The sequence below is a fragment of the Hemicordylus capensis genome, chromosome 3 (genome assembly GCF_027244095.1).
Source record: "Hemicordylus capensis ecotype Gifberg chromosome 3, rHemCap1.1.pri, whole genome shotgun sequence".
Lineage (NCBI taxonomy): Eukaryota > Metazoa > Chordata > Lepidosauria > Squamata > Cordylidae > Hemicordylus > Hemicordylus capensis.
In genome coordinates, this window is record NC_069659.1 from 271,810,358 (window position 1) to 271,831,310 (window position 20,953).

Below are 20,953 nucleotides of genomic sequence, written 5' to 3' on the forward strand. Positions count from 1 at the left end.
CGTTCACTCAGATTGTGATGTGCTGCTGCCCCTGTGGGGCCTATCAGGTGCAGAGGACCTAGGGCCCGGTCACCCCGCCCTAAGGAGGGCCTCTGTGTGTGTGTGTGTGTGTGTGTGTGTGTGTGTGTGTGTGCGCGCGTATACATATGAGTGAAGATTTAATTAGTTTGTTGAGTGCAAATAGGCAAAGAGGCTGAAGATTAGAGGATGAAAAGGAAATATGTTAAGAGCCGAGGCTTGAGAGATGAATAGAGTGGGATGTAATAGCTGGATCATCTCCAATGGCAGAGAAATTATCTCCTGAACATGTTTAGGACAAGTTGACCTGGACCAGCCGCCAAAGCCTAGACTCCAAGGGACTTCCCAAAGGAGAGACATGCTAAGAGGCCTAGAGGGACTTTCCATTGACATGTCCTAGGAGTAGAGCCCATAAGCCAGGAAGACTGCCCTGCCAGAGCATCTATATAATACATCAGCAAGTCCATGGAATTAGGAAGAAATCACCATCTTGCAACTCAAGACCTGTGCACATTTCCCTCATTCTGTTGACCACATCCAGCACCACCTAAGCCAAAAAAGGTTGGCCAATTTTTTGGCTATGTAAAGAGAAGTATACCTGTGATATGAATGAGACTTCTTTTGTTGTCCTAAAACTATATTTCCTTGGTGGGTTTCTGTTTTCATGGTTGCAACTGTTATTTTTGGCAAGAATAATTATTATTTGTTATTATTATTTGTTACCAATGCTAAATATATTTATATATGTATCAGATTTGTACACCGCCTCAAACTTTCATCTCTGGGCGATTTACAGCGACACAAAACAAGTTAAAACACAGAAAATAAAAACCTTAAAACCGAAAGTATATCTTTCCTTATTGTAGTTGCCTTAATATTATGGTTAATATTTGCCATCTCCTTTGCCATCTTAGAATAAGATCTTAAGAAAAACCAGAGGCATTTCTTCTGGACATAACATTACATGAATTTACAGAGAAATGGAAATCCTGAATTTCATATTTGCTTCCCTAAGCAGATATAAAAGACAGGGTATTATAAGGAACATTCAGAAGTGGGAGATTTGAAAGAAGAAAGCAGAGGTGCAATTTTTAAAAGAATGGAAGAGAAAGAAAATGAACAAGGTAGGAAGCACTATTTGCACTCCAGTTCAGGCAACAAGATATCTTGGGCCAACACTGGAAACTGAATGTTCTATATTTTTTTAGCCTGACCTATTTTTATGTTCAGAATGAGGTATATACTTAGTACTGGCTTGTGATTTCTCTCTCTCCTCTCAATTATTTTAGCTGATAATACAACTTTGTATTTTTGCACTTTAAGAAAATTTTAAAGTTCTTCAAACCTGAATACGTTGTGTGCATTTTAAACTAGTCATTTATTCATGCAAATAAAAAATATGTATTTGAGATAGATAGATAGATAGATAGATAGATAGATAGATAGATAGATAGATAGATAGATAGATACCCTGAGCATTTAGCATTCATGAGTCATCTGAGGACACAAGAATGGGACAGAAGTTTTTACAAAAGATTTTGCCAACTCACCTTGCCAGCTGTCATTGCACACGCAGAGTTTCTCTCCTGTTAAATCACAGTAGCCATGATCAGGACTTCCACAATTAGCTTTACAGTAAGGAATATCACAGGCTTCTCCCTTCCAATATTTGTCACACTCACAATACACCTGGTTTGGAATGGAAATACTAGTTGTGCACTTTCCATGCCCTGAGCAATTATTGGGACATGAATTAATTCTGTAATAAGAAGGAATGCAGAGTTTAATATAATTACCAACATCTCATCTTTTTGTGAAACAAGAGGTAACAAACAAATGTCATGAACATTCACCCCTGAATTCCTTACTGCAGTGTTATTTCACAGAAGTGAAATTCAGCTATCTAATGAGTCATTCCAATAGTGACTGGTGGTATACCACCCACCCCACTGTCTAACAGCCACCCTGCACAAACAGCTTGAGGTGGTCTGGGATGTGGCACTGAGGGACCCCACAGCGGTCTTGGGGGACCTTAACATCCATGCTGAGGCCACCTTGCCTGGTGCAGCTCGGGACTTCATGTCTTCCATGATGACCATGGGCTTGTCAACTGATTTCTTGTCCCACACATGTGGCAGGCCATATGCTTGACTTGGTCTTTGGGTCAATGGTGGACAGTGGTGCTCCGTGGATAGTCCAGAAGGCCTCAAAACTGTTATTGTGGACGGATCACTATCTGGTGAAGATTGAACTGAGGGTGGACCCAATACACCTCAGCCGGGTGATAAGACGGCTTGAGCATCATTGGCAGAAAACTCAGAATGGATGTGACTGAGCACAGGCTAGAGCTCAAATTAGGGCATACTCTATAGCAGCAATGGCAGTAAAGAAATCCTACTTTTGCGCCACCATCATGTCAGCTCAATGTCAGCCAGCGGAGCTTTTTTGAGTGGCCAACTAGATGAGGACCCCAAAGACCATCAAACAGAACCCTCAGCAGCCTACAATTTGCATTATATTTTGCGGATAAAATAGCTCGTATCCATTTGTGGATGCTAAGATTTTTGTAGCACCGGAAGTGGATGTTGCCAATGCACCATCTGGTCTTGTTATATTGAATGGTTTTCAGAATGTGTTGCCTGAGGAGGTGGACAGGCTGCTTGGAAGGCTGAGGCCCACCACGTGCATCTTTGACCCTTGCCCTTCATGGTTGGTGAAGGCTTCTAGGGAGGGACTGGGTCCATCGGTGGCAGGGGTGGTGAATGTGGGGGTGGTGATCTCCCCTAGCCTGAAGGATGCAGTAATTAGGCCTCTCCTTAAAAAGCCCTCATTGGACCCAGATGACTTAAATAACTTTCAACAAATTTCAAACCTCCCCTACTTGAGCAAGATGTTGGAAAGCATTACGGCGTCTCAGCTACAGGCAGCCCTGGATGAATCTGATTACTTACAACCTTTCCAGTTTGGCTTCTGACCTGGATATGGGACAGAAACTGCCTTGGTCACCCTGTTGGATTACCTATGCCAGGAGATACGACAGTGGGAGTGTGACTCTGTTGATTCTCCTGGACCTCTCAGCGGCTTGCAAAACCATCAACCATGTATCCTTATGGGACGTCTGTCCAGCTTGGGACTTGGGAGCATGGTTATACGGTGGCTCCGCTCCTAGCTGGAGGATGGTACTCAGAAAGTGGTGCTGGGTGATGCCTGCTCCACCCCTTGGCCTTTGGCCTATGCGGTGCCACAGGGATCTATTCTGCCCGCCATGCTGTTTAACATCTACATGAAACCTCTGGGAAAGGTATTCTGTGGTTGTGGGCTGTGGTGCCATCAATATGCGGATGACACCCAGCTCTACCTTTAAGCAAGCAGACACCAGGGAGGCAGTGGATGCTCTGAACCAGGCTTGGAGACTATTCTGGACTGGATGGGGGCCAACAAGCGGAAACGTAATCCAAATAAGATGGAAGTACTTTAGGTTGGTAGAACTGATCATCCGAGTAACAAGATAAATCTGGTCTTGGACGGGTAACACTCCCTCTGAATGAGAGTCTACAGCTTGGGGGTGCTTCTGGACTTGACGCTGTCCTTGGAGGCAAATAATCTTTGCTGTTTGAAATCCCTTCATTGGCCAATGGTCTCTTTCCAGGTCACCATGTAATTGCAAGGGCCTGGAGAAAATCCTACCAGCTGGCATGAGTGGTAAGAAGGCACTACCAAAAGCCTCAGCAGCACCACTCTTTACTCCCACCCTTCAGAGGAAAGAAGCAGGAGGAGTCACTGTGCCTCTTCTTTACCCACCCAGCTGGTAGGCCATAGGAGTGCCTTCAGAGCATCATGGGGGAGTGTGGGTCCAAGATCTCTTGCTGGCCCTTAAGTCACAAAAATAAAGCATGTTTCAAAAGTAAAACTCCAGAAGGTGTGTATAAGAATCTTTCGTATAATCTCTGTTTAAACATATAGAGCAGTGATTCTCAAACTTGGGTCCTCAGGTGTTATTGGACTTCAACTCCCATAATCCCCAACCAAAGGCCACTGAGGCTGGGGATTATGGGAGTTGAAGTCCAATAACACCTGAGGACCCAAGTTTGAGAATCACTGATATAGAGCATTGCAAACCCCTACAGGCTCTTCCACAGAAAATCTAAAACTATTTCAAAAGCTAGGTCCTTTGGATGGTGTCATAGCTCCTACCAGAGCCAGAGAAGGAGACATCACTGGGGTGACTCCTTGACTATAAGGGATTCATAGTAGGCTGCTGCCATCTTCTTTATTTTGATGTGGGAAAGCCCACTCTCCATTTAAGATTTATGAGGGAGTAAATTGGCAAAAACATCCCTAGAAGGGCTGAGCAGTCCTAGGCCTCCAAAGGTGTGTGACTAAGGCAGACCCAAAATGAAGAGTAGCACAACCTTCACCAAGAAGGGTTTATTATTATATTAAAAGAAAAACAAGAGTATGTAATAAGAACAATAGTCTCTTCATAAAGCAGATTCTAAGAAAGAGAAGTTTTCATTAACCAGGCAACTCAGATTCAAGCAATACAATAAAGGAAAATAACTTTCCTCATGCATGTAACTGAAATGGTCCTATCTTATTACTTATAAGCAGGAGCCTTCCTGCTACTTCCGGTCTCCAGGCTGTGGCCTCCCATTTCCACAGCAGTTTCTCAGCCAACCCTTTCCTTGTGGCACTCTTAGGACACAACAAAGTTTTCTCCTCTTCTACTGGTGGCTGTGAGTGTAGTTCCCCCCCAGCCCTTTGGATTCGTCCTCCTGTTTTGATTTTCCCAGGCTTTCCCCCTTATTCAGAAAGGCCCACCCTCCCAGCAGTAGCTCTAAGTAAGGCCTAGTCCTCCTTCAAACCCTTCCCATCACTACAGGCAGCTTCACATATACCGCAGCAGTAAGGTTGCAGAGAAACATCCCACAAACACACACTCCTGGCTCAAGCCATACCCATCATATCATCCAAGTCTGGAAACATCAGCTTAACTTACAGAACATCCTTCTGGCGATCCAACATCTGTAACCAACTTCAAATCTAGTCAGAATTGCCAGAAACAAACATTTCTGGCTTCAGACAAGTAGTGGCTCACCACTGGAATCTTACTTGCTATATTACTTAAGTAGTCACCCTTTGTTTCCTTCTAACCTTCCAAATTGTCCTTGATTCCCACTCTATCTGGTCATTCAAGTTAGTAGAAACGTTCATGTCTATTTGACTAAGTTCTTACAATAATCAGGTGATATTAGTTACATTACTAGAAACTGTCCAGTGCTAGTTTCTCAAACAAATTATTGTATTAATCAACCAACAACTCAAATATGAAAACAGTATGTGTTTAATGTGCCAAGAGCCTATTAGTAATATGAGTAACCTCACCTTTCAGGTTTGGTAAAGGAAGCAAAACTATTCTAAGTCCAGGGATGAATACAGCTGACTATTACTAAGTAGTAACTTATGCATGTATATAATCACATGTTAAACTAGTCATCTGTATCATCATAACAAGGGTAAGGCTAATTTTATTCCATTCTCACATCTGACCAAAAATCTGTAGAAACAGTGGAATTTTAACTATTATTGTGCAAACTTGGAAATACACGACTTGAGTGAGTGAGTGAGTGCCGTCAAGTCAATATTGACTCTTAGAGACCACATAGATAGATTCTCTCCAGGATGATCTGTCTTCAACTTGGCCTTTAGGATCTCTCCGTGGTGCATTCATTGCTGTCATAATCGAGTTCACCCACCTTGCTGCTGGTCATCCTCTTCTTCACTTTCCTTCAACTTTTCCCAGTATTATGGACTACTCAAGGGAGCTGGGTCTTCACATGATATGTCCGAAGTATGATAGTTTGCGCCTGGTCATTTTTGCCTCGAGTGAAAATTCTGGATTGATTTGTTTTATGATCCATTTGTTTGTTTTCCTGGCTGTCCATGGTATCCTCAAAAGTCTTCTCCAGCACCAAAGTTCAAAAACATCAATTCTTTTTCTATCTTGCTTCTTCAAAGTCCAGCTTTCGCATCCATAGAGTGTCCCAGGGAAGACCACTGACTGAACAATTCTGATCTTTGTAGGTATAGACACATCATGGCATCTAAATATCCTTTCCAGGTCTTTCATTGCAACCCTACCAAGTGCTAGTCTGCAGTGTGTTTCTTGACTGCTGGATCTTTTACTGTTGATGGCAGATCCTAAAAGGCAGAAGTTATCCACCACTTCATTGCCTTCATTCTCAATTCTGAGGCTGGTTGCTGCACTCATCGTCATTTGTTTAGTCTTCTTTACGTTTAGTCATAGTCCAATTTTTTAACTGTATTCTTTGACTTTCATTATTTGGGCTTGCAGATCATCCACATTCTCAGCTATCAGAGTAGTGTTATCAGCATAGTGCAAGTTATGATTATTGATGTTTCTTCCTCCGACTTTAAAACCATGCTCATCTTCTTCCAGTCTAGCTTCCCTCAGTATATGTTCAGTATATCCATTGAGTAGAAAAGGTGAGAGTATACAGCCTTGTCTTACTCCTTTGCTGATCTGGAACCAGTCTGTTTCACCATGTTCTGTCTGGACTGTGGCTTCCTGTCCTGTGTATAGGTTTCTCGTGAGAACCATGAGATGTTCTGGGATACCATTTTCCTATGAATGTTCCACAACTTGACATGGTTGATGCAATCAAAGGCTTTTCTGTAGTCAATAAAGCACATATTGATTTCGTTTTTGTATTCTTTGGCTTTCAGCCAAAATGAATTATTCAGCATGTATCAGCAATAATGTCTCTTGTTCCTCAGCCTTTTCTGAAACCAGCCTTTTCTGAAACCAACATCCGGCATTTCCATTTCCACATAGGGCTCTAATCTGCGTTGGATGATCCTGAGCATTATTTTGCTAGCATGTGAAATTAAGGATATTGTGCAATGGTTTGTGCAATCTGTTAAGTCTCCTTTCTTTGGTATGGGTATGTAGACTGATCTCTTCCAATCTGTTGGCAACTGTGTCATTCTCCAAATTTGCTGGTATAGTTTGGTTAGAGCCTTGACTGATTCTTCTTCTGTTGCCTGCCATATTTCTGTAGTTATCCCATCAATTCATGTAGCCTTCTGACTTGGTAATAACCAGAGCGCTGATCTAACTTCATCTTCCCATACAAGAGGTTGTTGCAAGTAGGGAATATCTTCTAGAGTACCTTGGATGTGGAAATCTCTGCTCTATAGATTTTCAGTATACTCCTTCCATCTTTGTTTGATCTTCTCTGAATCAGTTGCTATCTGTCCTTTGGCATCCTTTAACATACCAATTTGTGGTTGGAACCTCCTTCTGAGTTCAGATATCTTTTGGAAAACTTGCCTTGTTATTCCTTGTCTATTTCCATCCTCAAGTTCTTTACAGATGTCATTGTAGTACTGCTCCTTGTCTCTTCTAGCAGCTTTCTGAAATTCCCTAGTAAGTTTTTTAATGAGATCTTTATCTTTCTTGGCTTTGGCTTCTCTCCTCATCTTGGCAATTTCCACTGTCTGTTCTGACATCCATTTTGCTTTTTTCTGTTTCTTGGTTTTTGGTAATCTCTTTTCACATTCATCCTTATCTACTTCTTTGATTTTGTTCCACAGTTCCTTTGGTTAACCTAGTAACACTTTTATCCTAACTCTGCACCCATCTCCTACAGACATTAGGTTGAATCCAGTTTAAATGGATATTAAATCTTTTTATTCTGCTTGACTTTAGAAAAATCTCGCAATAAAACTTACTCTCCAGCCTCATGCACCACCAACTCCTACCCTGAAGACACACTACTCATTCTAATAATTTCTCCTGAAAGCACCCATTTCTGCTTAAGACTGCATTTCTTCTCATCAGCATAATTGTTCATGCTTTGCATGGATGCTAATACATCCATTATTTCTGAAAATCCCAATTTGCATAAGACTTCAAATAATTTTAACATCTAAATCTTATTTATAACATATCTACTTATTAGTAAACACACACATGGCTGATAATACTTACGAGAAAAAAATATTAAATCCGGTTAAATTATAAGCAGCATCACTAAAAAAGTGTAGCAATGCATAGCCAGATGTAGTAACTACTTCAGGTACAGTTTCATTTCCACGTACTTCAGGAACTATAAGACCACTGCAAAAGATTAACATGAAAGGTTTATATTACTAACAAGAAAGGGATTTGGATAATCAGGTGAAGGCTCAGCAGAATTTAGAAAACATTCCATAACTTCATTCCTCATGCACTATTTGAAGCAAAGTCTAAAAACGGTACAGAAATACTTGCATCCTGAATAAAAAAAGGATTCTCTAGATATTTTTAATTTCAAAAATGTCTGTCAAGTTTATATGTATTGCTATTTAAATATTAGCAAACCACCACTAAAAACCACTGGATATGTAATGCTTTTGATTTAAAAGTTTTAAAATGCAATCTAAATATAAATGATGAGAAATCCAATCAATTCAGGGAAGCAAAAAGAGAAAAGTTCACACAGAAAGTGCTGGAAAAAACCAAATTAACTTCTCAACACACATGTTCCACTACAGGGACTGTTCTGGACCCGGCTACTTCATTTGCCAGAAAGGAGATTAGCTCCATGCCAGTTCTACTCCAAACAATGGAGAAGGTGTTGCCCTGAATGCATGCAATAGTGTGATCATATATAAATTCAGGATGAGTAATCTCTATTACCAAATCCAAGAACATGCTCCATTCAAGATATATTCCAGAGAGAGTGAGGGATGCAAGGATTAACACAAGCAGGCACCAACTGAAATGACTAGGAGGGAATAAAGCAGTGTTCTTGCTGTTAAATAGGTACTCACATGACTCGATGATAGAAAGTGTAGTTCAAGTGGTTTGTTACATAGAATAGGTATTCAGCCCCATACAACATATAAATAATGTTCCCACCCATTGTATTCTTTCCATCTGTTAATTTAATTGTAAACCGCCCAGATACATGAGCTTGGGGAGGTGTAAAATATGCTAAATAAATACATTTCCAGCAATATGGAGGTGGTAAAAAAAATTAATCATGACTAAATACCATTGAAATGAATGTGACTTGAGATAGTCATGATTTGATTTAATTTCAATGGGACTTAGTGATGACTAACTTCCTTTGGATACAAAACACTGAACTGACTGGGACACAATTTAAAAAGTAGTGTTCATAATTCTTTACCAAAGTGGGAGTGAATTGGGCTGGGTGGGACACACAAGCAAGCCAAACATGAGAAGCTAAAAAAAAAGGGGGGGGGGGTTTCACTGAAGAATTAGTTTAAAAGAAAAAACATTGTTTTTCTTTTCAAAGATGCATCTATAATAGGGAAACAGATTTTATCTTTAATATTTATATACCAACTGATATCTGTATCCCTAGATGAGAAAAGAAAATTCTAAAGAAGGCAGATTTAAATCCTCTAATAATAAAGCCTTCTACTCATACTAATGTTTTCATAAAATTGTAATAAAAGCTATTAAAATGAAGTACTCACCTAAATACAGCTATTAAAGGTGCATATATTGAATCTCCATCATAAACATACATATGGTCCCAACTACATTCTGTAGCAAAATGATTAAACCTCAATCTTAAAACTGAATTAGGACTAGAAGGGAAGAGGAAAATAGAAAGAATATTGGCTACAGTCTGTGCAAAAAATACCACATCTTGTTTCAAAAAATCTACATATAAACATGACAATATATTATTGAAAAGGTAAGGGTAGTTTTCAAGTGCAACTGTAAAGATAGTTGCATCCGCCTGAAGCGTTGCAAAGGTGCCATGTGAGTGGCAGGAGAGGGGAGCAGCAGCTTTTGCAAAGCTTGGATCAGGAGCTTACCACAAGGGAGAGTGCTGATAGCCCTCTCACTCACAAGGTGCCCTTGCAAGGCTGGGATCGGGAGCTTCCCCTCCAAGCCCAGACAAGTTGTTTGCAAAGGTGATGCATGAGACAGGATACTGGCAGCTCTCCCTGTTCATGAGATGCCTTTGCAAGGCTCAGACAGGGAGCTTTCCCTCCAAGTCCTGCAAACCACATGGGAGAGGTGCCACACAGGAAAGGAAAGCTGTAGGTAGCCCTCTCTCTTTTTGAGGCAAGCACCTTTCCAGACGATTGCAAAATCAGTTTTGGAATGCAAGGAGAGAAAACTGCTTGCAGGCAGCTTCTTCTCATCACACATCCCCCCCGCCCCTCACCAGCCTTGAAAGGTGGCAAATGTGATGCTAAGCAGTCTCCTCTCCTTGTCCTCTGCCCCTTTAAATTCTGGAGAAAGGTGTGAGGCAGCATTTTGAAGCTTACCTCAAGCCTGGGATTGCCCCAACTATAACCAGCATTATTTTCAAACCTTTGAGCATGCCAATTGTGGAACTGGAATATTTCACAGTAAGTGTGATATCCATTAGCTGTTACTCTATCAGATCAATCATTCACAAATTAAGTGCATGCAACTAAATATATATATATATATATATATATATATATATATATATATATATATATATATATATATGAGAACCACTGTTAGATAGGCAAACATAGTTATTTGGAAATCTATAACATAATTAAACATTTGCTGTTGACCATACCTTAGTGTTTACCAGAGAGAAAAATTACATTGGGGTGAGCATTATCTTTTGCATCACTTTAGAATTAGGCTACTGTATGTTCTAAAGTTGTGAAAGATAAGCATTTTAGGGTAGATATGAATGCAAAATATATGCTTACCTTCCTTCAATTAACCATGTACATTTAGTTTTGTATTTATAATTTATTGGTCCATCTGTTAAATATCCAGAAGGTTCAGTTAACCTACACAAGAATAAACCAGAAATAATTATTTTTACAAGGCAATATTTAGAAAATGCAATTAAAAAAACACATCTCACATTATGACACAATATATACATATTTCTCAACAACTTCCCCAAATATTGCTCAAAGCAGTTTTCAATACAAGTAATCAAAAACTAATGTAAAAATATCCAAGCAAAGTGGCATGGAGATTTTCTATGTGCCATAAGCCTGCTGAAAAAAGTATGCCTTGAGGAATGCATATAAAAAGGAATTCAAAATAGGCCTCATTTTCAGTGGGCTGGGAGCCTTCACAGAAAAGGCTTTACCGCTTAATTTCGAGCAAAGGAGGAACCCGGAGGTTGCCTCCTCTGTCGATTTCAAGGAACAATAAGGTACATGTGGCCAAAGAAACACTGGACTCAAGAAGTTTAAGTCAAAAGCAGCACCGTGATGCCTGGAATTTAAGAAGAGCACTGAAATTACATGCTTCCTTCTGCCCCCTCATTTTAGAAGGTTGGCAGGAGCTTTCCAAATCAGATGAAGCTTCCAAATTGTGAAGGGTTGTCCCACATACAGCATTTTACAGTAATCAATCCAAAGTTGTTACCAAAGCACAAATAGTGGCCTGTAAGCTGTTGCAAAAGGCAGAATAAAATACCTAAAATGACAGTGACCACATCTTAGTATCCCAGAAGGTACATAGCCAGTGAATCAGCTGACCCTAAAACAGCTGCTTGCGACTTCACTCCAATTTAATTATGGAAAATCATTTCACAGTTGCCCTTATGCTGCTCACTACACTCATTTCCTCACCATCTGTATATAAAGGCTTTTCCCCCGGTCTAGTAGGGGAAATCAGTAAGACTATACACTTCAGAGACATACCAAATAATTCTCCATGCACAACAAAAGTGCAAAAACCATCTATCTATAACTGAAGGAAGAACTTACTGCCATGCAAGAGACCATTGTGCTGTTCTAACACAGCAACTGGGTTAGACATTCAGGATTGCAGCCTCCTAGGGAGCTTTCATAGCAAGATGTAGCATTAACGCTTCTGCAAAGTAATTATTTGCAGATACCCCCATGGTGCTCTTCCCATAAAACTTCTCAAGTGATGCTATCTTGGGTAACACTGGACTCATCTGTGAATCTAACACCATCACAATTATTGCCTTTTCCTAGTATAGAGTGGGCCCCAGTAAACCAAACTTATGGAGAACAGTACCGCAAGGTTCTCAAGAACAGTACTCGAACAGCTCACTGGCACTTTCAGTATAAGACTGCAGTATGTGGCATAAAAATGACAGAAAAAAATCCTGGGTAATTCGTGGTGGTTGAAATGAAAGAGGTTTTGGGGAGCGGGGACATGTGATTCCCCCTTCCCCCCACCCACACACACTGTTAGCTTACACCAATTCTTTCCCAATATGGAGCTTTGATATAATTATTTTAATAAACAGGGCAATATTGCCATATCAGCCAATCAGAACTGGGTATATAATGACATTATATAGCCAACTCAGGACAGTGCTTTCCATTCACTCTAAAAAGGCAGAGAGAGAAAGAGAGAGAGAGAGAGAGAGAGAGAGCGCCATTTCACAGTTCCCTCACATACACTTCCAAAATGCAAGATGTTCATCAGTCAAAAAGGTTTCAAGTGTAGCCTTTCCCCCATTTTGGCTCAACCTTAATCCAAAGACTTTCCAAGTTAAATTATAATGAGTTTTTAACTTCATGCAGCATGTCAAGAATGTAGATTCTTTGATACCAGTTCATTAATACAGTGGCTTACTTTTCACACAGCCAGCCTTGTACTGAAGATGGATGCAGGCTTGCTGACTTCACCAGCACATGGACATTCCTGCTGATAGACAGGAAGGCTCCGTGCATCCGAAGCATTGTATGAGAGAAGCGACAACCTACTCTTGTTGGGAATTATGGGACTTGGTTACAACTTCCATGACACTGCTTAGGATGCACAGAGCCTCCCCACTGTCAGTAGGAGTGTCCATGTATTGACGAGTGTGGTGCAGCCAGAAAGTCTTCATCCCTCTTGGGTGCACAGCTGACTGCATGGAACATAAGCCACTTTATTGTAAAAAGTTGGGGGGGGGGACTAGGATTGACTTTTCAACATTAATTAGGATTATCTTTATACAGGGAAAAACTAAACTAAATCCCATTATTTGCCCTCATTCTATGATGTGGATGTCTCAATTATGAGATGTTTGCTTGTTCTGTGCACATATGATATTCTAAAATAAAGGATATACTACGGCTTTAATATATTCAACATGTGAGGGGAGGGAGAATTCCCAAAATATTAAATTAATCATTACAAGCTCTCTTGGTATGAAAGACTACAAAATGCTGGTTTTACTTTTACAGGCAACCACAGTTTTCACTGTAGGTATCATTGAAGCCAATAGGTGTTCCTGTACAATATGTATTCTCGCCAGTTTCAGTAACACAATGGAAGTGACACAAGGGTCATTTCTATTAGATTCAGTCCACTGGCACAAGTAAAATAGCAACTACTTTTCCATTTCTTTACCAGCTGGTTTTCTGGATAACAATTTCTAGAGGAATAGGGATAATCCTAGATAAAACCTTTTCCCCCTACAATGCAGTGATCAAGTATAATTTTTTCTTGAATGTATTATAACCAAGGTAACACTGAAATATACTACCAACTTCCTACAAGTTTCTTACTTAAACTTACATAAATCTTAGGTCCCAATCACTGAACCCATACATGGTATGTATGTAACAGACATACCCAGATGTTGTTCACTACAACTCCCAGTGACCTTTGGCTGGGGATTCTGGGAGTTGTAGTCAACAACATCTGGGAATGCACATTAGAGCTTCATAATGAAATCATAACCAAAGTAAATGGGAATATAGTGATAACATTGCCTGACCCACTCCAAGTAAGAAGTCATCAAAAAGTTGTGACACTGTTCTGCACTCGTTCCAAGAATCTGCTTCCCCTAATACATTTAATAGTTATGGAGCAGCTTCACAGTACCTTACTTTATACTGAGCTTTGGGAGACTGCTTTCAGCCCCAGGAGCATATGCTCCCCTCCCCCATCCCTACATAGGTGCCCATTTGTTCTCAAGGTTAGCATATGCAAAGATTGGTGGGTTCAGACATTGCAACCAATCTCAGCTAATCCTAACTGGTTTGTTTCATAGAATCTAAGGTCTGAATCTGAAGCTTGAGGTTCAGCTATCCTGTCAAGTTCTCTGAAGCAAATAGATTCAAGGTAAACCAAGATTGGTGGGTACAGACGTTGTGGCAAATCTTGACATATCCTAACCTGGAAAGGAAGTAGGCACTAGCACAGGGGTGCAGGGGAAAACATGTGCTCAAGGTTTTGCACAATATCTGAATGTACCCACACTCTTAAGATAGGAAGCTAATTAGTTGACGAACAACTTAAAATCCCACAGATAGTTGGTGTGGGACTATCACAGAGATATCAGAACAGAGTGAGTATACAGATGGAGTTTGTTATTTATGGGGATTCCATTCTCACCTAAGGGCATGAATATGGAAACAGCTAATAATGAAACCTTACCCCATGGGAATCCAGGGCTTACGTTCCTACACATACAAAAAGGAGTAAAAAAGCAGAGAGGAGGCAGAAATAAGAGAAAGTATTATACCTTCTCTCCACCAATGCCCCTCCAAAACCCCCAATTCCTCTTATTTTTCCATGGAAAATGGCAGGAAATATTTTTCAAGCGCCACTTTTAAAATTGCACTTTAAAATGACAGCCAGATAAGTTTAATAGCAACAGGGCAGTTGCTATTAATTCATGTCTGGGTCATTTCTGGCCACTCAAAACCACAAAAAGGTGAATTTTAGCCTATTATGCCATGGATTTAAAAAACCTGTAACTTTTGTTCTTCTACTGGTCATCTATCCTTTTACACCAATAGGCTTCACGCATGCATGGCGACCTTGTCAGAATCTTCAAAGCTTGATCTCCTGCTTTTTGTGTGAACTCCATGCCCAGCCACTATATGTGGCTGTGCCTCTCCTCAGTCACAGAGTCCTACTTCAGGAGTCCCAGCAGGGAGGATGGGAAGGCATGTAAAAAGAACAGATCACCAGTAGAAGAACCAAAGTTACAGGTAAGCAACCTGTTGTTCTTTAACATGGTCTCTGCCCATCTGTAACCGATGAGTGCATAGCAAGCTGTCATACTTGGTAGTGGGTTCCAGTGAATATTGACTGGAAACAGCTCTGCCAAGCGCCGTGTCCTTATGTGCCCTGGCATCACTAGTGTAGTGTTATATGAAAGAATGTATTGATGCCCACATGGCAGCCCGACAGATGGTCTCAAGTGGGATTTGATTGATTGGATTGATTGATTGATTAAGTGCCATCAAGTCAGTGTCGGCTCTTAGGAACCACATAGATTCTCTCCAAGATGATCAATCAACTTGGCATTTAAGGTCTCTCCATGGTACATTAATTGTTGTAATCAAGTCCATCCAGCTTGTTGCTGGTCATTGTCTTCTCTTTCCTTCAGCTTTCCCCAGCATTATGGACTTCTCAAGGGAGCTGGGTCTTCGCATAATGTGTCCAAAGTATGATAATTCACACCGGGTCATTTGTGCCTCAAGCGAAAATTCTGGATTGATTTGTTCTATAATCCATTTGTTTGTTTTCCTGGCTGTTCATAGTATCCTCAAAAGTCTTCTCTAGCACCAACGTTCAAAAGCATAAATACTTTTTCTATCTTGCTTCTTCAACATCCAACAAGTTTAGCATCCATAGAGTGTCATGGAAAAAATCATTGTCTGAATGATTCTCATCTTTGTAGGCATAGACACGTCACAGCATCTAAATATCCTTGCCAAGACCTTCATTGCAAACCTACCGAGTGCTAGTCTGAGGCATATTTACTGTTACTGATCCTTTACTGTTGATGGTCGATCCTAAAAGGCAGAAGCTATCCACCAGTTCAATGTCTTCATTATTTGTTTCCGGGCAAAATACAAAGTGCTGGTTATTACCTTTAAAGCCCTGAATGGCTTAGGTCCGAGTTATCTTAGAGAGCGCCTTCTTCTACATAATCCCCTCCACACGTTAAGGTCATCTGAGGAGGTCCGTCTCCAGTTGCCACTGGTTCGTCTGGTAGCAAAGCAGAGGTGGGCCTTCTCTGTAGCTGCTCCTGGGCTGTAGAATGCACTCCCAGCAGAAATTCGTAATTTAAGATCATTACTGTCCTTCAGGAGAACCCTTAAAACCTATCTGTTTGGCCTGGCCTTCCAGGGTTTTTAAATGATTGACAAACTGTTTTAAATTGCTGCCCTGATTTCCAGGGGTTTTTAACTGTTTAAATGGTTTTATTCTATTTGATTTTAGTTTGCTTTTAACTGCTAACTTGTTTTAATTGTTTTTATCATGCTGTAAACTGCCCTGAGCCATTTTGGAAGGGAGGTATATAAATCTAATAGATAAATAAACAAACAAACAGTTCTGAAGTGGGACAGACCTATCAAAAGCCGATGAAGAAGCTACAGCCCTAGTGGAATGGGCTTTAATGGTTGGTGGTAAGTCCTTACGGACCAACTTATAGCATAGTTCAATCATAGAGACTGCTTCGCAAACATGACTCAGTGCATGAAGTAAGACATGGACTGAATCCCTGTGAGGTTTGAAGTACTAAAGCTGTAGGATGTGTCCTAGACGAGGAGGAGGTCAGAGCCCTCCTACTAAAGGATGCAATAGAGAAGGTCTCCAACACAGAAATCCCTGGTTTCGTTTCCCATTACTTTTCAGTTTTGAAGCACAACGGACGTCTCCACCCTATTTTGGACCTCGGTGAGCTCAACAGGTATATCGCCTACCAATGCTTCCACATGCTGTCTGTTCCGACCATTCTATCACTTCTAGAAAGTGGCATGTGGATGATGTCCCTAGATCTCAGAGTTGCATACTACCACATCTCTATAAGACCATAGCATCAGCCATAGCTGTGGTTCAAGATAGGAGACAAGACTAACCAGTTCAAGGTGCTATCCTTCAGCCTAACATCAGCCCCGAGGGTCTTCACAAAGTTTATGGCCCCCGTGGTGGCATTACTACAATAGCATGAAGTCAAAATATTACAATTTTTGGACAGGATGCTAGGAGATGAGGAGAGGTGCAGCCGCATATTGCGGCTGGGGGCAGGGTCCCCGCCAAAAGAAAACAATCACGCTTGGAAGACTCTGAGGTCTCCACACATGTGCAAAGCCCATTGGTGTAAAAGACAGAGACCACGATGAAGAAACCAGGTGTCTAAGACTCACCTGCGGATATGTGAAATTGCGGTTGTTGAATCCATGGGGAAAGAGGGCTCCTATATTATTCTTTTTGGTGGGGGGGGGGGTAGTGAGATTGAACAAGGAGAAGGAGGAGCCTAACCATGACAACAACATATTTAGCAAATAGGTGCAGTATGTTGAAGTCAGATTGATATTTAGTACTGCCTTCAAGTGTGCATATTACACCTATCCTGAAGACATTGCACTAGATGCCTATTTGTTACTGGGTACAATTCAAGGTGCTGGTTATTATCTTTAAAGTCCTAAACAATTTGAGTGCTAGGTACTTTAAGGACCACCTGCTCTCAGTAGAATTTATCCACCTGAATACATCAGCTGAGATGGCTGTCCTCCATGAGCTTCAGTATGTGATAGCACATTTATCAAGTACACAGGACAGGGCCTATTCGGCAATTGCCCCCAGGCAGTGGATGTTGCTCTATGATGAGATATGAATGGCTCCCTCCCTCCAAATCTTTTGGAAGAGACTGTGCTTTGGCTAATGAGTAGCTTTCCTCCAATTTCATTTTAGTTTGTCAGAACATAAGAACAGCTGTGCTGGATCAGGCCAAAGGCCTATCTAGTCCAGCATCCTGTTTCACACATTCGCCAACCAGATGCCGCTGGAAGCCTACAGGCAGGAGTTGAGGGCATGCCCTATCTCCTGCTGATACTCCCCAGTAGCTGGTATTCAGAGGCATATAGCCCTCAGACTAGTAGCCGTTGAGAGATCTCTCCTCCATGAAGTTATCCAAACCTCTCTTCCAGCCACCCAGGTTGTTGGCTGTCACCACATCTTGTGGCAGAGAATTCCACAAGTTGATTATGCATTGTGTGAAAAAGTACTTCCCTTTGTTGGTCTTTAATTTCTTGGTAATCAGTTTCATGGGATGACCATGAAATTTCCTCCTGTTGCCCAAGTGAAATTTCCACTGGCTCCTATTTCTTCTGGCTAACATTGCTACCTGGCCCTATTCAAAACTGTTTCTTCTTCCTCTAAGGCATCTAATACCAAGTCTCACTGTGGGCCACGGTTCCAGAGCAGCCTTTACCATATGGAGAAATGGAAAATGATCAAGGAAGAAGCAGGCTGTCTGATAACAGCGCACTGGCTTTCTGTCCATGGTGAGCTAGTCAAGTGCAGACACCACTGTGCAAGAACTTGAGTTGTTTGATCACCATCACATAGTACCCTAAATATGGATTACAAGATGTGTGCTAAATGCATACAGTGTACATATGAGTCACCACAGGCAGGAAACTAATTTCAAGCACCTGCCACACAACCACACTGGTCCTTATTTCTCCTCTTAATGTAGTTCTACTCCAGTTAAACAGATATGCCATTATATTATGCACAAGTAACCTAAACAAGTAATTGGTTTATATACAGTGAAGGATAAAGTTACAACACACATTGAATCCAGCTAAAGTAAAACCCCTACACCCCATTCCCATTAACACTTGCCAATTGTACATTTAAACATATATCCCACGCTTCCACAAATAGGACTTCAACCCCTACAATATATGGTACTTCATACTTCTGCACCCCCATCTTCCCAAGACAATATGCTCAATGGATACTATTAAACAATTGGTCAGCCAGTGATCTGAAAATACAGCTTTTAGGCTTAGAGTAATTTGAGATTAAGAATTTTTTCCTGTTTTGTTCATAATGAAGTCTGGTTATAGGACAAGTGGTAAACAATATCCATTTATCACATTTGTACTCATTTTTTAGGTTTTTAAAAGCAAAAAGGATAGCCTAAAACCTTTTAACTACATTTTAGTGTCTATAAACTTGCATTTGGAAGGCTAGTTGCCTGTGTAACAATGTAATTCCAACAAAATGTTGTACCTCGCCTTTCTATTTCATTGCATTCTCCATCTTTGCCAATTGCCAAATTGATGTTATAATGCTTGGTCATTCTTTTCCCCAACTCTTTAGAACGCCTTGCATCTCCTTGCATGCCACTTGAGTTCTAGGGCTGGCATAGGTATGTGTGAGATAGAACCAGCCAGCCTAGTAAAACCGATCCTTCATTGGTTACAACATATTTGCTGCAGTGCACCCAGAGGTTATATCTTAACTGAAGCAAACACCAATATAACTAAGCTAATGCAGATTAATTCTTCACAGTGCATATGAATCTACGGCTATATTTAGTAAAGGTGAAATATACCCTACAATGGCTAAGAGATGGCCATGACAGGGTATCAAAGTCATGATTTAATCGTGGCTCTACATAATATCTAACAAATCCACTGTCTGATCCCAAAGGAACTTTGAGCCGAAACCTCAAAGAGTTCCTTCCTGCTCCAATCTGCTCTCCTCCCCTTACCTTGAGGAACAAACTAACTTTTTAGAGTCTAAGCTATCATGTCAAAACAGGGGTATCCAATATAAAACAAAGAAACAACATTCACAAATCTACTTGCAAGAGGGCCAGGGGCATTTGCTCTTCTCAAGACAGACACACAGCAGCTAGCAGAGGGAAAAAAGAATGAAGGTGCAAGCTCTCAACAAACTAAGTTTAGTACGCCCAAAAAGCTGCACACTAGATATATAAGTACTTCCTAGATATAAGCTCCCTTGTCCATGTTCCATCCATTAATTCAGTGAACACATGGGAGAGAGTAAAGGGTAGTGCCTTCTGGCTTTGTCCCCAACCTCTACACAGTTAGCCGAAGATTAAAATGAGCTCTATGCATAGGCACATAGTGTCTTTTCTCACCTTCCCTTTAGCTTGAGGTAGCTGGGGGCAAGACCAAGTGGCTATGATCCTGCTCCCTCTCCATATGTTGCAGAGGACATAACATGGGGAAAGTGCCAGGAGTGTTGTTGCCAGCACTGCTATTCTGCAGGCTCCCAGAAGCCTCTCTGCTTGTGTCTGGGACTACTCTCAACATACTCAGGAGCCTTACAGGATCATGGGGTCCCTGTTTGTTGGCATATGGGAACAAGTCACTTAGGAGGCAGTGGGACAATCGCCCCCAAGTAGTTCACCAGCTACCAAGCTAATTACAAGTGGATTAGCCTCGTGCTTTTCCTATGTTGGGAATGTCTAAGCAGACCTATAGTGAGCTTTCAAGTTAACTCCACTTCAAGGTCTCTCTGTCCACAGATTGATCCTTTCACTTCCCCCTTCTCTGCAGTTGCCTCAAACATGCTAACACTAATCACCTCAGCAGGAAAGCAGATAAGGCACTGTGAACAGTACTCACTTTCCCGTCACAAAAGAGCTAAGATCTCATGAACCAGTGTGCTTCATTTGGTTTTTATACCTTGGAGTCACCCACAGTTTGGGCAATTGACCTGACACCTCCCATAATACCAGGCTAGGTCTTGTTCTTTGCGCTGTTCCTGCTCTCAGCCTACAGATCGGCCTTCCTCGATGGCCCCATTGACCCAGCACATCTCACTGCTATGAGAAGCTGGCTACATGGCAACAGGCAGCTTTTGGATCTACCCATGCTGCCTACCCCCGTACAGTGTTCAGGCTCCGTTCCTGAAGAAAAAGGTTCTTCAGTTGCTCCTGAGCCACAAGGGTCCAATTGCCAGTAAACGGAAGGATGAAGTTGTACAGGGGCGTAGCAAGGTTGGAGTGGGCCCAGAGACAAGATTTTAAAATGGGGCCCCCCTCACTGAAGCTCAGCACATGATGTAAAGAAATCTTAAATGAGGCTGAATAGTGGTAACAAAAAGCATAGTATTTTTTTTAAATATATATAAACTATGTGCCACAATAGAACATCATCCTAAATTAATTTTTAAAAGGTTTTG

General features: G+C 41.2%; 1 protein-coding gene across 6 annotated transcripts in view; it reads right to left on the minus strand.

Moving 5' to 3' along the window:
- ATRNL1 (attractin like 1) overlaps positions 1-20,953 on the minus strand; it is a 1,008,890-nt gene that overhangs the window by 913,730 nt on the left and 74,207 nt on the right. For all 6 annotated transcript variants that reach the window (XM_053305805.1, XM_053305806.1, XM_053305802.1 and 3 more), the window contains exons 2-5: positions 10,765-10,848; positions 9,532-9,645; positions 8,033-8,161; positions 1,569-1,777 (exon numbers count right to left, since the gene is read on the minus strand). In XM_053305805.1, coding sequence (XP_053161780.1) covers positions 1,569-1,777; positions 8,033-8,161; positions 9,532-9,645; positions 10,765-10,848 — 536 coding nt within the window. The remainder of the gene's footprint in view (positions 1-1,568; positions 1,778-8,032; positions 8,162-9,531; positions 9,646-10,764; positions 10,849-20,953) is intronic.